The sequence below is a fragment of the Lupinus angustifolius genome, chromosome LG20 (genome assembly GCF_001865875.1).
Source record: "Lupinus angustifolius cultivar Tanjil chromosome LG20, LupAngTanjil_v1.0, whole genome shotgun sequence".
In the NCBI taxonomy this organism is placed as follows: domain Eukaryota; kingdom Viridiplantae; phylum Streptophyta; class Magnoliopsida; order Fabales; family Fabaceae; genus Lupinus; species Lupinus angustifolius.
In genome coordinates this window covers 7657895-7674662 of record NC_032028.1, presented here as the reverse complement: position 1 = coordinate 7674662, position 16768 = coordinate 7657895, and the positions used below count along the sequence as shown (strand labels likewise).

Below are 16768 nucleotides of genomic sequence, written 5' to 3'. Positions count from 1 at the left end.
GACCCTTTTAGGGCTATTTTGACATTTTTTTCAAGCTCTATGTTTTATAATGGTCTATTCGGGTTGACACATTTTGCCGCTTGTAGTGGCATCCAAGTGAATGTTAAGTTTAATGTAGGACGGGTCGGGTAAAACTTATCCTTACCTAACTCTAAATTTTGGTTGAATAATTTTTTGAATTTGGACTCAACTCTAGATCTGAATTAATTCGACATTAAATATTGATCATCTTAAGAAGATGGTACATCCATGAATGGGAGGATGAATGAATCAGAATGGCAAGGAAAGAAGAAAAAGGTTTGCTTGTTTGAGAGCGAATAGAATGAAGAAGAAATGAAGGCAAAAGGAAATCAATGAATATACCTCATATCACTTTTATTGAAATTGAATGAATGAATTTACACAAAGAAGAACCAGATACATATACCCTGCTGATTCTAACAGAAAGGAAGAAAGAAAAACAAACTTTCCCAAAATAGCAAAACGTCCAAAACAGAAAACAGAATTAACAACCCAAAATTGCCCAAAAGGGAAAGTCTGAAAATAAGGAATTTAAAGACTTCAAGATGCAATTTGTGAGTCAATTTTCCTCTTCTTCTCCTCTGATTCACAATTTAACACGCCCCTACAAGCTGGATTATGGATACTGGACATTCCAAGCTTGGCAATGAGACGATTAAAGGGCCCTTTATGAAGGGCTTTGATCAAGCAATCTGCCAACTGATTTTCTGTGGAAATAGGAAGAAGATGAACCTCTCCATCTTGTATTCTCTCTCGAATTGAATGGCAATCAATTTCGATATGCTTCGTTCTTTCATGAAAAACAGGATTAGCTACTATATGAATGGCGGATTGGTTGTCACAATAGAGCATGATGGGGGTGACATGATGTACTTGTAAATCAGGCAGCAAATAACTAAGCCATCTTGCCTCACAACCAGCTAGAGCCAAAGCATGATACTCTGCTTCTGCAGAGGATCTAGATACAGTTTTCTGCCTCTTACTTTTCCAGGAAATCAGGGCATCCCCAATGAGAAAACAAAAACCTGTGATTGATCTTCTAGTATCGATACAAGCACCCCAATCTGAGTCACTGAAACCAGTCAATTTCGTGGTATTTTGAGTTGGATAGAAGAGCCCTTTGCCAGGGTCATGTTTGAGATACCTAACAATTCTCAATCCAGCCTCATAATGTGTGTCAGTAGGGTTGGCCAGAAATTGGCTCAAGTGGCTTACTGAGTAGGAGATATCTGGTCTGGTGTGAGTTAGATAGATTAGCCTTCCAATCAATCTTCTGTATTTCCATGGATCATTTAGGATATGTCCACAATTCCCATACAGTTTTGTATTTGGATCCATTGGTGTTGAGCATGGCTTGGATCCAAGAAGACCAGTGTCATTCAATAAATCCAGGGTGTATTTTCTTTGACATAAATTGATTCCCTTTGAAGATCTAGCCACTTCTATTCCAAGGAAATACTTAAGTTCACCTAGATCCTTGATGCTGAATTGCTTGTTCATAAAAATTTTCAGCTGTGTGATTTCCTCCAAGTTATTTCCTGCAACCATTAGGTCATCGACATATATAAGGATTGCAGTAAAACTGTTATTAATGGATTTTGTAAACAAAGAGTAATCAGTCTTGGATTGAGTATACCCGAATTTGGTTAAGATGGAAGTGAGCTTTGCATTCCATTGTCTACTGGCTTGCTTCAAGCCATAAAGAGATTTCTGCAGTTTGCAAACCAAATTTGAATTTTGCACATGTAGACCTAGAGGAGGCTTCATGTAAACTTCTTCCAGCAAGTCTCCATGCAAGAAAGCTGTGTTGACATCCATTTGGTGGATGTACCAATTTTTAACAGCAGATATAGCAAACATAGTTCTAATTGTTGTCATTTTAACAATAGGACTAAAGGTTTCAAAATAGTCTAACCCAGCAGTTTGGTTGTAGCCCTTAGCAACTAATCTAGCTTTGTATTTGTTTATTGTTCCATCAGAATTATGCTTAATTTTGAAGATCCATTTGCACCCTATAGCCTTTTTGTCCTCAGGAAGTTCAGTAAGGATCCAAGTTTGATTGTTATTGAGAGCTTCAAGCTCACAATCTATGGCAGATTTCCAATGCTCATGTTTTACAGCCTCTTCATATGAGTAAGGCTCAATGTGAGCATTGATGTTCAGAATGAGATGTCTAAAGCTTTTGGAGAGACCATCATAAGACATGTAATTAGAAATAGGATGTTTGGTTCCATGTTTATTATTTTCAGAGGATCTTAGGGATAATAGGCAGTGGTAGTCTTGTAGATGAGATGGAGGTCCCTTAATTCTAGTGGATCTCCTAAGACTCTGGTCAAAACTGCCATTGGTAGGGTTACTATTGTTGACAGGGACATCAGTAAAGTCATCATCAGTGTTATTCCTAGTAGACCTTCTATTGCCATGGTCAGGATCACTATGAGCAAGGTCATTGTTATTGGCAGGGACATTAGTAAGGTCATCATCAATGTTGTGAGTGTTTTGGTCATTACTCACTTCAATTTCAGTCTGCATCAACTCAGTATCAGTGTTATTGTTCATATCAAAGGCAATGTCAGGTTGTGCAGGATAATCAAGAAAGTGATCATGTGACATATAAGGGGAAATAGGTGAAGAATTTTTACCTTTGTCCTTGCTGTTGGTATTGTTAACAGAAAAAGGAAAGACATGTTCATAAAATATAACATTCCTAGATATAAATGTCTCCCTATTCTTAACATCAAAAACTATGTATCCTTTTGTGCCTGTCTTGAAACCAAGAAAGATACATTTTCTAGATCTAGAGTCTAGTTTCTTTCTATGACCTGTAAGAGTGGCTGCAAAGCATAAGCATCCAAAGATTCTAATGTTCATTAAATTGGGATCATGTTTGAATAAGATTTGATATGGTGATTTATGGCTTAGAAAAGGGCTAGGCTGTCTATTAATCAGAAACACAGCATGATTAACAGCAAAGCTCCAAAAACACTTAGGAAGGGAGGATTGAAAGAGGAGAGACCTAGCCACTCCTAATATATGTTGGCGCTTTCTTTCCACTATCCCATTTTGTTGGGGAGTTTCAACACAGATGGTCTCATGTTTGATCCCTTTTTGGGCATAGAAGTCAATCATCCTGAACTCAAGGCCATTATCAGTCCTAATGCATTTGGTCTTGATGCTGAATTGGGTTTCTACAAAATTAATAAACCCTTTTAACAGACTAGATGCCTCAGATTTGAGTCTCATAAGATATATCCAGGTATGCCTTGACTTGTCATCAACTATGGTTATAAAGTATCTATGACCACCTATGGAAGGAACAGATAAAGGACCCCATATATCAACATGAATTAAATCAAAAACATTTAAAGATTCAGATAGACTTTGCTGAAAAGGAAGTTTCTTTTGTTTAGCATACAAACATGTTTCACAAGGATCAACAGAAATCTTCATATGAATAAAGGGAAACTGTTTTTGCATAGTCACTAATTTGGCATGAGACAAATGACCTAACCTCTTATGCCATACATCATTCTTGTAAGTGTTATACTGATTTACATATGGAACATTACTAATCAAACTATTGTTATTAACAGTGTATAATCCTCCCCTAATTTCAGCTGCACCAATCATCCTCAAGGTACTCTGTTCCTGAATTATACATTTCACTTTTGAGAAAACTAGCTCACAATTAAGAGATGTGGTTAGCTTGGAAACAGATATGATGTTAAAGTTGAAACAAGGAATGAACAGAACATTAGACAAGAAGAAATTGTTTGAAAACAGAACATTTCCTGCAATGGTTGCAACAACATTGCTCCCATTGGGTAGTTTTACATGAACAGGAGGGATTTGCTTGAAAGATTGGAAATTTGACATTGAGTAGCAGACATGGTCTGTTGCACCAGTGTCAAGTATCCAATCTTTTGATATTGATAAGTTATTTGTGGTGTGTAATGTACCTGCTGGGTTGGAACTGATCTGATTGGTAATGTGTAGAGGTTGAGAATTATTTTGTTGTTGCTTCATCAATGCTAGTATTGCTTGTTGTTGATCCATTGTGAATGGCATTGATCCTGAATTATCTGGACTTTGTTCAGCATCACCACTGTTATTGCCACCATCCTCTTCATTGCTCATGATGTGATTTACATTGTTATTGTTTCTGAAGCTGGGGGGATATCCATGCTTCTTGTAGCACACATCTACTGTATGGCCTGGTTTGTTGCAATGTGTGCATATCTTTGTCCCTCTTCCAGAATAGGTTCTTCCTCTTCCTGATGTAGAACCTCTGAAACCTCTTCCTCTGGCTCTTCCTTTCCCATACATTTCATCTGTATTGCTAGTTAATATCCTGGGCTCATCATAAGGGTTATTCATTTGTCTTTCTTGTTGGACAAGAAGAGAAAATGCTTTGTTGATGCCAGGTAGAGGTTCCATAAGCATAATTTGGGACCTTACAGCAGAATATTGTTCATTCAACCCTTTCAAGAACCTTATGACATAGTCATTTTCTCTGTAACCCTTCACCACAGGGACCACTGTGCTCTTGCATTTGAATTCGCACATACAACATGGAGTAGGTCTGAAATTATCCAGTTCTTGCCATAGGCGCTTCAATTGTGTGTAGTATGCATCAATTGAGAGGTTACCTTGTCTCAATCTGTAAAGGTCCTCTTGAACATCACATATGCGGAAGATGTCTCCTTGATAATATCTTTCCTTCAAGTCACTCCATACCTCATATGCTGTCTCTAGCCAAAGCACACTTTCTGCTATTGAAGGTTCTAGAGACTGGTTGATCCATGATAAGACCAAGGTATTGCATCTGTCCCAAGTAGCAAATAGAGGGTCATCACTAAGAGGTTTTGGCAATTCTCCATCTATGAATTGGAGCTTGTCCTTGGTTTTCAGTGCCATAGCCATAGCCTTAGACCAAGAATGGTAGTTTCCTCCCTTTAGAGGAACTGATACAAGTGCTGAGCCAGGATTCTCATTTGGATGTATGAAGTAAGGGCTTGATGGATCACTCAAGACATTGGTGGCCATTTTAGAGATTTTTTGAGGCAGGGAATGATTGGAAGCAGTGGAAGCAGAAAGAGGCGCAGCAGAGCTTTAAAGCTCTGATACCATCTTAAGAAGATGGTACATCCATGAATGGGAGGATGAATGAATCAGAATGGCAAGGAAAGAAGAAAAAGGTTTGCTTGTTTGAGAGCAAACAGAATGAAGAAGAAATGAAGGCAAAAGGAAATCAATGAATATACCTCATATCACTTTTATTGAAATTGAATGAATGAATTTACACAGAGAAGAACCAGATACATATACCCTGCTGATTCTAACAGAAAGGAAGAAAGAAAAACAAACTTTCCCAAAATAGCAAAACGTCCAAAACAGAAAACAGAATTAACAACCCAAAATTGCCCAAAAGGGAAAGTCTGAAAATAAGGAATTTAAAGACTTCAAGATGCAATTTGTGAGTCAATTTTCCTCTTCTTCTCCTCTGATTCACAGTTTAACAGATCAGGTCTAATCTTTGAATTTGACCTTATACCCAATTAAATCTGACTTTATTCAGACCCGATCGTGATCAAGCCATATTGGGTAAGTGGATAAGGTCAGGTCATGCTCACTCCTAGTCACCATCATAACTATAGATGAGGAATACATTGTCGACCAAAAAAGATACAAGACATGTCAATGGCCGAACATATTAGGAGTTGTAATTTTTGATACAAACTCTATTTTATTCCTCGAGCGTACGTGTGCACTGAAGACACTACTTTAAAAGGACCTTAGGATGTTAATAATTTGTTTGGTCATGTCAACGAATATTGAAACATCAAATTGTCTAGTAAACAAATTGAATCTTAACAAGTGTACTCAATGCATTATTTAAGAAATAGAAAATGAAAATTTTGTCTTGAAAATGAATGTTTTCACGTTTTAGAAATGTTTACTTAAATATCCAAATTTAGTTCCTTATTTTATATTCCTTAAATAGTGCTCTAGGGACTAGATAACACATCAATTTCTTTTTTTGAATTTTGTATTCCTTATTTTGTATTACAATTTTTCTTTGCTTTTGGGACATGATAACACTTATTTTGTATCCTTATTTTAAATTTTTAGTGGACCGAATACACCACTTTTCATATATATTTTCTATTTTGGTAATATTTCACTTTTTTTTATTTGTATTCAATTTTTTTCAATTTTCAAAATGTACCCTTTCAATAAAACTAGAATAATCATTTAAAATATTCATTATATGCCTATTAATTAGATTTTAATATTAACTATATGGATTTTATGCAATGTAAAATATATATTGATTACTGCACCAATTATAAATATATATACTTACTAAGTATCTTTACTATACTATTATCCTCTACCCATAATTATATAGGTACCTTTTTCCTAGAACTACAACACAATGTTTTTGGTGTTCAACCTTTTTCTTTCGCTAAATTGTCACACTAATCATGCACTGTATTGTTGATGGCTTGATGCTCATAAACAAAAGTTTTATAACACTTGTTATCTACTAAATCTTCTATAATCTCAATATTTGTGTCTTGATAAAATGTCAATTACCAATTTTTGAGGTTTTATGTCTTGTTTCTTTTTAATAAAATAACTACCTCAGACATAATTTTATAAATTAAAATACCCCATGCTTTAGGCAATGCTAGTTTAACATAAAAAATATTAAGTTATGAAATAGCACACAACAAATTTTATTTCCTTCTTAATTAAGATATCTTGTGAACAAAAGAAATAGTAGTAATGTTTTGCAATTTTCATGCATAGAAATATCAACTTGAAAAGTTTACTTTGGAAAGTAGGGTCAGTTTTTTTAATGGAGATTTTCTATACCACTAAATGATTAAGAAAGAAATAGAGATTAATATTTTGTCAACAAATATATTTTATGATAGAACACTATGCAGTCGTTCAATCCATATAGTCGGCCCTCCCTAATGGAATAAATGGAATAAATATTTGGTTGTTATTGTATAGTGGTAAGATTAGCATGAAACCAATGGATCTACATAGTTGTATTATTTGTATATGATTTCTCTAGTTATAACATCCATTGTTTCATTTTTTTTTTGGTATCATTTTATGTATTATAATTTTTGATTGGTTGATAAAAATTTATTTAAATTAAAATTAGAATTATTAAATATTTTTCTAATCAATCATGTCTTCTGACACATAGAGTGACACAAAATAATAACAAAGCATATATATATACTTTATGAATGCTCTCGTTATTTAGTATTATCGGTAAAAAAAATTGCACATCACTACATTCAGGGTAAGATCGTATATTTCTATACTGTCAGACCCTAATGGGAGATTCGTGCACTTGATTGCATTTAGCAATGATTTTGAATGCTCATTAACTTATAATTATGTTGGGTTCCGAACAGTGTCTCTTATGGTTGCAGATTGATGTTTGTGGGCTAAATATAGAGGTCTTGCTGCAAATGAAGATGATCAAAGGAAGGCAGATACTGTGGCTAAGGAACTTGAAGCTGCTGCAGGATTAGTTCATTTTTTGATAAATTGCAAGGAAGATGGAAACTTATATATAGCAGTGCATTCTCTTCTCGTACGGTAAGGCTCTTTCCTATAACTCTTGGACAGGTTTCTTACTAATCACATATAATTATATCATTTTTTGTTTTATTGCTTTTGTACCAACTTTATGATCTGCTTTGCTGATAGGTTTTTCAACGGATTGACATCTTGAGCAAAGATTTTGATAACATAGTGGAGCTTCAATTGAGTACTCCATGGCCCCTACCACCCCTCGAAGCAACAGCAACATTAGTTCACAAATTTGAACTCGTAGGTTGGTTCTTATGTTTTTATCTGCATATGAATAATAACTTTTGCATGATTGCTACTACTTTCCTTACATGGAAATTGTATTAATTGTATCAAGACCACCTTTTTATAAAATGAGATTAACTTCCAACTTTACTTTAAAAATATACGTATATCACATGTCACCATCTCTATATCCAGTACTGGAGAAGATCTGATTTAAAGCCTCCATATAATAGTAGAGGAAATAGTGAATTTGAAGTAACATATGTTGACTAGAATTAATACTGGCCTAACAAGAGGTGTTAGAGGTGAGTTAAGGGTCTTAGTGATTGCATGATTTCCTGGTAACTAGGCACTTTTTGTCGAACTTGAAAATCTTGCAATACTAAGTGTGTGTCCTCTTTTTCTCCTTTTTAGTTTTGTCTTTGTAATAAGTTCTTCAATATAGTAACACATGTATATTTCATATACTGATGGAAACAAACCACACAATGTACCTTCAAGGGAATAAGTTGTTTTTTGTTTAAATGTAGCATATCACATATTGAGAAATAATTGCTTATAGATAGATCATTATAAACACTTGAAGTCACTGCTTAAAGAACTCCTTGTCAGTTTTAGAGTTGAGACTCTAGTTTGAGTTGATATAGTTAAATCGGCTTATATCTAGAGTATGATTTATAAATAGGGATGGAAGGAATAATAATATCATTCAGTCATTAAACTTTGCTATTTATTATTTATTATGAGTGATCTCTATCTATCCATACAAATTGATCACTTTTTTGCCAATCATTCAACACAGATGCAAAATCTTTAAGTTATAAGAACCCACCCCTTGCTAAAACAAATTCTGCCAAGTAATCTACACGTCGTTTCATGATATGAAGCATCACTTGAAATGAAAAAATAACTAAATAAGTAAATATAGACAAATATGTATTTAATTGTAATGTATTAAGATTTTTAAAGATATGATTTTCAGATTAATCAATCAAATATGCACACTACTTGATAAAACCCATATATAAATGAGTTTTATATATGAATTATTAATATAAAAAAATTAAAACCGTTAATATATCTATCATTCACTTACTTTTCTTAAAAGAGTTGATGAAAATTAATACAAATGAACCTTTTGCATTGTACCTTACAAACTTTTTCTCTAAATAAATATGAGATTCTTGTTTCTTAATTATTGGGAAAATCTTAATTTCTGTTTTGGCCTAATATTACTCGACATCTTTTTCCCCTTTCGTAATTCATCACTGATTTCTTTTCCTTCCCTATAAAATGCAATAAGGAGACGTTAGAAAACGTAACGGCTACATTTTGATTGAAATTCAAAATCCTATTTGCTTCATTTAATAGCTATCTATCATCACCATCTTCTTCTCCATTTCTTGCTTTTCTTACATTTTCTCGACTAGGGTTTTCAGATTCAATCCAAAAGATTCAAAATTTACTCTCTTTTCTTTCTGGGTCTTCTCATTCTTCTTCATGGCTCCTACACCTTCTTCCAAACCAAACCACACAACCCAGTTCAAAACACCACACTCCAAACATCGCCTCAATTTCAATGGCCTCAAAGCACAAACACCACAACCATCTCAAAATCCCAATTCTACCCCTCCTGAACACCCAATTGAAGTAATTGCCAGAATCCGTGACTACCCAGATAAAAAGGACAAACCTTTATCCGTTCTACAAATCAATTCAACATCAAGTTCAATTCGGGTTCGCGCTGATTTTGGGTACCGGGATTTCACCCTTGATGGGGTGTCAGTGTCTGAGGAAGAGGAATTAGATTCATTCTACAAGAAATTTGTGCAATCAAGGATCAAAGGGGTTAAGCTAGGAGAGAAATGCACCATCATGATGTATGGGCCAACTGGTTCTGGAAAGAGTCACACCATGTTCGGGTGTTCGAAACAGGCAGGGATTGTGTATAAGTCATTGAAGGACATTCTTGGAGATGGGGATGAAGAAGGAGAATATCTTGGGTTGGGAATGGGAACTTTTGTTCAGGTCACTGTTTTGGAGATTTACAATGAGGAGATTTATGATCTCTTGTCCACTAATGGTGGTGGAGGTGGATTTGGATTTGGGTGGCCTAAGGGCAGTGCTTCAAAGGTAATAATGGTGTTATTAATTTATGTTGGTTTATCACTTGATCTGTTTTTTGCTTATATTGTTTGGTGTCTGTTGGTTTTGGATTGTTATATAATTCTGTTTGTTTGTGTACCTATGTAACTTGTATCAGTTGTAACTTCATTGAAAATTTGGCTTTTAAAAGTTTCATTTTTTGGCTCTACTTGCTTTTTTTATCTTTGCTTGATTGTATGACTCTATGCTGATTACAACTACTGAAGAAATATCTTTTTGTATTTGGTTTGAAAGAACGTGAAATTTCTGATTGCATTAGCAATACCTTTATGGAATTTGGATTGGATCACAAAAGTGAGTAAGAGAGGGCGATGTTTCTCTGATTTATATTCAGTCACATACATGAACATCATCAGCATTAAGAAGCATTTATCTGTAGATGTTTAGAAAGAAAAAAGAATGTTTTTGGACTAGTTTTACGAATCAGCAATGTTGCTGATGTTGTATCTTTAATTATTAATCATTACATGTTAGATTGCTAGTTGAGAAGAATTAAACTGAGTTCATTTAAACCTTTTGTCCCGGACAACTTGTAGGTGAAACTTGAAGTGATGGGAAAAAAGGCTAAGAATGCAACCTACATATCTGGAAACGAAGCAGGCAAGATCTCGAAAGAAATTCACAAAGTGGAGAAGCGAAGGATTGTTAAAAGCACACTTTGTAATGAAAGGAGTTCTAGAAGTCACTGCATGGTATGTTTGCTATGGTACATGGTTCTGATGAAAATTTTAAGTTTCCTTTGATTGTCAATGACATCTTCTGTTCTGAAAGGTAATCCTTGATGTCCCCACTGTGGGAGGGCGTCTAATGCTTGTTGACATGGCTGGATCGGAAAATATCGAACAAGCTGGTCAAACTGGATTTGAGGCCAAAATGCAGGTGACAACACGTTTATCATGTTACTGTCTTTCTTGAATTTCACAGTTCTTTGCCAATTAATTACTAATGTCAATGGAATTATAGACTGCAAAGATCAACCAAGGCAATACAGCGCTGAAGAGAGTGGTGGAGTCCATTGCAAATGGTGATTCACATGTGCCTTTTAGGGACAGCAAACTTACAATGCTTCTGCAGGTAATTCTTGTCATTAGTTGTGTGATTTTCTGGATTCCTTTTATATGTAATTCCAAGTTTGATTGATGGAAGTAATTTTTTCATTTTCCCCTTTTAAGGATTCCTTTGAAGATGACAAGTCAAAAATTTTAATGATACTTTGTGCAAGTCCTGATCCTAAGGAGATACATAAGACAATGTCTACACTTGAATATGGAGCAAAAGCGAAATGTATAGTTCGTGGTCCTCATACCCCAGTCAAAGATGATGAATCTTCTTCTGCTGTCATTTTGGGTTCAAGAGTTGCTGCAATGGATGAATTTATCATGAAGCTGCAAATGGAGAAAAAGCTCAGAGAGAAAGAGCGAAATGAAGCACACCAAAAGCTTTTGAAGAAAGAGGAAGAAATTGCTGCATTAAGAGCTAAAGTGGAGATCACAGAAGGTAAAGGAACAGCTGCAAGTGAGGAGGAGATTAACTTGAAGGTAAATGAACGAACTCGGCTTCTGAGGCAAGAGTTGGAAAAGAAGTTGGAAGAGTGCCAAAGAATGACAAACGAGTTTGTTGAATTGGAGAGGAGGAGAATGGAAGAAAAGATACTGCAGCAACAGGAGGAGGTTGAAATTCTGAGAAAGCGGCTTGAAGAAATCGAGTTGCAGCTGTCTCGTTCAAGGGAAGTATGTATTGAGGAAAATGAATCGAAAGACATGGAGCCAAGTGGGTTTGCGAGAAGGCTAATGCATATTTACAAAAGTGTAGACGACCCTGGAATGGTGAAATCAATGGACTTGGACATGGATGATCAAGAACCCCTAGGCCGCGAAGTAAAAATTGTTGGCGGAGTTATGTGCAAGAGTGATTACAATGTTATGCAAGACTTTTCATTTGCAAATCAACCTGATCCAAATACTTTGAATGGTGCTCATGCTTGTGCACCAAGCTATGGCCAAAGACTATGCCTGAGTACGGTATACGAAGAAGAAGGAGAAGGCGAAAAGGATCACGAAGATAAAGGGGAAGAAGATGAGGAAGTGGAGAAAGAAGTCATAGAGGAGAAGAGGGTATTATGCACTGTTGATAAGATTAGTCCAAAGAAAGAAGCCTATTGTTTTAAGCAAAGTTCAGAGGATGACAAGGATAGTGATTCTTCTAGACTATTGAGAATTCAAAACATATTTACTCTTTGTGGAAACCAAAGAGAGCTTTCACAGCACATTGCAACCCCAACACCTATAAAAAAGAGGTCTGATGAAACTTCTGATTTCAAGTTTTCTCCTGTGAAAACATGTGAGAAGGATTCTACTACTGTTTTTAAAGTCTCCAACAAGGAGAACATGGAACCACACATTGCTGTGGGAATTTAGCTTCCATTGGTTTTATTGGAAAATGACAAGTTGTACAATGTGTAATTTCCTTCTGGAAATGTGATTTATGTGTTACTTCATTATCTCATTCTTTAGTACTATGTCATTTTTGAGGTTGATTTTTTAATATAGTATTTGACCACAGAATGATTGTGTTACAAAAAATGGAATCGAAAGTACCATGATCTACTAATTCAAAAATTTCACCCAAACAACCATGTCTAACATATTTTTTATAGCTGGCTTTGTTGAAGTGTAATATCTATACATTTTTTTAGCATAAAGATTTATACACGGCCAATTCTTTTATATTATTAGTTGTGATTGGTGAATGATACAGTGATGATGTAGAAACTTACACCAATACATATCGTAAAAAACTTACACTAGTACATGCAATCACAAATAACAATCTCTTTCCCCTGAAATCTCTCTCTAAAACTGAATTCTGGGGTTTTCACTATGAGTATGATTCATGTTTGTAGGGTGATCCTTTTTGGAACCTTTCTCTGTTTGTTCTCAGAACTCTTCCAAAATAACAACTTAGCACTTCCCAAATAAAGTATGTGGGTGAATTTTAATTTAAAAGTAATGGTTTTTATACATATTTCTTCCATGGAGTAATGTTTTCGTCTTGGATTGGGCCTGAAGCACAAGTTTAAGATGGGATTAAGAAACTTGAGATTCAGTTAACAAATTCTCTTTGGAACCTTTTTTAGTTGTTGTTCTAGAACTCATTTTTATGGACCCTTCTTTATCATCTGATGTTTTTGACTTTCTACGGTGTGAACGTTTGGTTGATGATGAAAGTAGTTTCTCCTCTTCTGTTCCACTTTCATTGTTATTTGAATGGTGATGATGTCTTCTAGAAGACTCTGATGATCGATGATGGCGTCTTTGCTTAACGAATCCTTCAGAGTTTTGTTCTCTAGTTGGAGAATTTGATTGATTTTCTGTAGTAGAAGAAGAATGCTTTGACCTTCGACTATGGTGTCGTCCCCTATCAACCTTACCATTATTATCTTTATGATCTGCAAAATTTTAATATTGGTTATCCATAAGTTTGATTTAATTACATAAGTTGTCTTTCATAAAATTATTTAGCTAGTTACTTGAAAATCAAAAATCAAGGCTCACTGATGAAATCATAAGATATAATCATAGCTTATAATCGGGATACATTTCTAAAAATGCTAAGCTTACTTTTTTGTCACACAACTTGTTTAAGATCATCTTTCATGCCTTATCAAACACAACCAAACTATTATCCCTAGTCCTTTTTATAACATTCTTTTGGATTGTATCAAGTAGATTAAGAAAGATGATTATATCATTAAAATTATCAGTAATTAGATGTAGTTTCTAAAATCATCATTAATAATGAGAATTCACTTTCTTTTTCCACTTAATTAATTAATGTCTTTCTCTTTCTAATCAATTAATGTAAGACTAGTTTAGCAACTATAGCGCATAATTTACAGGACCCCACACACTTAATTATAAGTTTAATCCTAGTTTTAATAAGGATGGGGATCACCTGTCCCAACTTGGTGTCCCCATTCCTGTTTCATTCCATTCATATATTGACATATGGAATTAACAATCAGAACTCCATTGTGAGATTCATAATTATGAATGAAGTGAAGAATCGGTTGTGTTGCACATGGTAAAAAAATGAGATGAAGACTCATATAATGCAATGCAACATAGTTCTATTGTAGTAAATAGTAATGCATGACTAGCAAATTATCAACTCTTAAATAATTGCTATGTGTTTTATTTATTTCATAAATTGAACATGAAATATATTTCCTCCACAATTGCTTTATGTGTTTTATTTATTTCATAAATTGTTAAGATATAATTTCATCATAAAGGACATCAAAGAATTATGCAAATATTCTTTCAGGTTATTCATAATCACAGTGGTAGATAAATTATGCAAACCTTCACGCGACATATTAGAGTTTACTGCTACTGATCCTGATGAAATCTCTTCTGGCCCTTTAAACTCTGTCATCTGCTCAATTTCTCAAATTATAGTTTCAGTTAATAATCCAATAATGCCTCTCATATGAGTTAATTTTGGTGGAGAATTAATTAGTAAAAAATTATACACAATTAGTATTACTACATACAAAATTTTCTCATTAATTAGAGAAGAGAAAGGAATAAATGAAAATAGTACCCAGGTAGGTTTTTGTGATTGTGAATCATCACATCCAATATGTGCTAAGTGCTTTACATCTGTTGGGAACCCAATTTGTATATCATTTTCTCCTCCCTGCTCGTCTGCAAAATTATTAGCATTATTATCAATACGATAAAAAAAATTCTTTAAGATTTGTTATGAGAAATAGAGATGAAGGTAAAAAGTTGAAATGAGATAGTTCTTTGTAAAAGGTACATATAAAGTATTTTAGTGTCTAGAGTGAAGTATGAAGAATAGATAGTTATTTTATATTTTTAAAAACTAGGAGATTGTCTCATTCTAAAGTTAAGACGTATAATTATCATAGAAATTTATACTAACTAAAAGCTAAGTGACCTACTACTAAAGAATCACAAGTAATATTTCAACTTAAAACCTATGCATAAAGGTTGTATGATCCTTGGAGTTGTCAAATTGATTATAGATTATTTTGTTGGTCAATATAGAAATTGGAAATTAATGTTTCATGAAGTGTGTAAATGTGATCATACCCCTTTCACAAAACAATTCTTAAGACACTAAGTTCCTACAATGTTAAAAGTTTTATTAAAACATAACAATACCTAAACTTCAGAAGTCTAAATCTTCTAATCAAATTTAGTAGCACAATGTTAAGGATATATGTTTTAATGTTCAATTTTCTTGTAGTAGTAGAATCAACTTACCAAACATTTGAGATATGTATCTAAGTCCTTTAAGAAGGCCTTTAACTTGGCCTTTTACATTGGGTGTTGAAGAAGCCATTTTGTAGATGAATCTTTTTGATTAATTTGCATAAAAAAGTGCAGGTGCTTCCAATCTTCAAAATAATCAACTACAAATTTCTGAAAGAAAAAAACCAAACAAAGAAACTATATAACCATACAATATCAATTAAGTTTTTAATTTTGATTAGTTTAATAGCTTAGGGGATGTTTTCTATTGGCTTGGTTTAGGACTCAAAAAGAATATAAAAATTTAGTTCCTCCATCAAACCTTCCTGAAACAAAATAATCGATGAATAATGTTGGCTATGCTGATCATTAGCCATATACACTTTTTCATTAGATTTTTAACGAAAACTTGATAAAAACACCAACATTGTATAATAAAAAAAGTTAAAAGACCAAAAGTATTGGACAAAAGTCAATAGTAAACTTTCATGGACATAAGTTTGAGTAAAAGTATATCTATGTTTTTTTTATTCATTTTGTTTTTTCCCAAAAAGGCAAAAACAAAAAAATGTACCTTCATGCAACTATAAACAAAAACAAAGTTCTAAGATGGAAAATGTCTCAATTCCATTTCCAACTTTCATTATTTTTGCTAATAACAAACGGAACAAAAAATATATAAGAATACAAGAAAAACACCTACCTGGCTTTATCTAGAACATGAAATCCACTATATGATAACTATGTTGACCTTCCCCTTGAGGTTATATCAATGAAGAAATATATTGATAACAAACATGGGAGATAAGTTTTGGAAGCTAAAAAGTTTTTGGTTAGGTGCTATGGAATAAACCATGTAACCAAACCAAGAAGAGGGAGACTTCAGAATTGAAAATCTAAGAACTTTAATTGAAATATGTGGGTTTTGATCTACCACCCTCAACTATTTGCCAGGTAAATGTGAACCAGCAACTCAGGATATTTTGGTGGAATTCCAGAGAGGTTGCATTGTAATTTTCATGTTACTAAGCTATATTTGGGATGAATGTTATCAACCTTTTTTAGTCAAAGTGAGAGATATACGGTTTGAAATATTTTTCTCCTTTTTCTCTTTCTCTACATGCATTATTTTATGGTTAAATCATCAAAAATTATTTATCTCAACTTAGACTAGTTTTTCTTATAAATTCATGGTTAATCACTAGTGTTAAGTGATAAACGGGTTGTATAATGAGTACGTTCACAATTAATGATTAACCTATTGAACATCTTATTCACTAAGATATGATGTAAAATATATAGTCGTATAAGAAAACTAATTTAGGCATCTTTTCAATCAGTCCTATACTTTTTTTTTTTACTTAAAAAAAAAACAAACGTGTAGGGAAATGTATCGTAGTTTAAAGGTTCCCACTTAATAATCTTCAGAAAAATAAATGGATACAATCTAG

At 33.8% G+C, this 16768-nt stretch overlaps 2 protein-coding genes and 1 pseudogene across 2 annotated transcripts; 2 read left to right on the top strand and 1 right to left on the bottom strand.

The window, feature by feature from the left end:
• LOC109336502 lies at positions 7487 to 7976 on the top strand (annotated as a pseudogene).
• On the top strand, positions 9172 to 12596 carry LOC109336604 (kinesin-like protein KIN-10A). The gene is made up of 5 exons (XM_019573306.1): positions 9172 to 10002; positions 10572 to 10727; positions 10807 to 10914; positions 10999 to 11109; positions 11208 to 12596. The coding sequence occupies exons 1-5, from the start codon at positions 9370 to 9372 to the stop codon at positions 12450 to 12452; spliced, it is 2253 nt and encodes a 750-aa protein (XP_019428851.1). The 5' UTR covers positions 9172 to 9369; the 3' UTR covers positions 12453 to 12596.
• LOC109335662 (CRIB domain-containing protein RIC3-like) lies at positions 12800 to 16326 on the bottom strand. Its single transcript, XM_019571818.1, has 5 exons — positions 16021 to 16326; positions 15330 to 15488; positions 14641 to 14744; positions 14400 to 14472; positions 12800 to 13483 (listed from the first exon to the last, which is right to left on the bottom strand). The coding sequence occupies exons 2-5, from the start codon at positions 15406 to 15408 to the stop codon at positions 13122 to 13124; spliced, it is 618 nt and encodes a 205-aa protein (XP_019427363.1). The 5' UTR covers positions 15409 to 15488; positions 16021 to 16326; the 3' UTR covers positions 12800 to 13121.

Coding starts and splice junctions, on each gene's coding strand:
- LOC109336604 (XM_019573306.1), top strand. CDS start 9,370: ATGGCTCCTACACCTTCTTCCAAACCAAACCACACAACCCAGTTCAAA. Junction 10,003..10,571: donor CTAAGGGCAGTGCTTCAAAG/GTAATAATGGTG, acceptor GACAACTTGTAG/GTGAAACTTGAAGTGATGGG. Junction 11,110..11,207: donor AACTTACAATGCTTCTGCAG/GTAATTCTTGTC, acceptor TCCCCTTTTAAG/GATTCCTTTGAAGATGACAA.
- LOC109335662 (XM_019571818.1), bottom strand. CDS start 15,408: ATGGCTTCTTCAACACCCAATGTAAAAGGCCAAGTTAAAGGCCTTCTT. Junction 14,745..15,329: donor ATACATATCTCAAATGTTTG/GTAAGTTGATTC, acceptor ATAATTTTGCAG/ACGAGCAGGGAGGAGAAAAT. Junction 13,484..14,399: donor CTCTAATATGTCGCGTGAAG/GTTTGCATAATT, acceptor AAAATTTTGCAG/ATCATAAAGATAATAATGGT.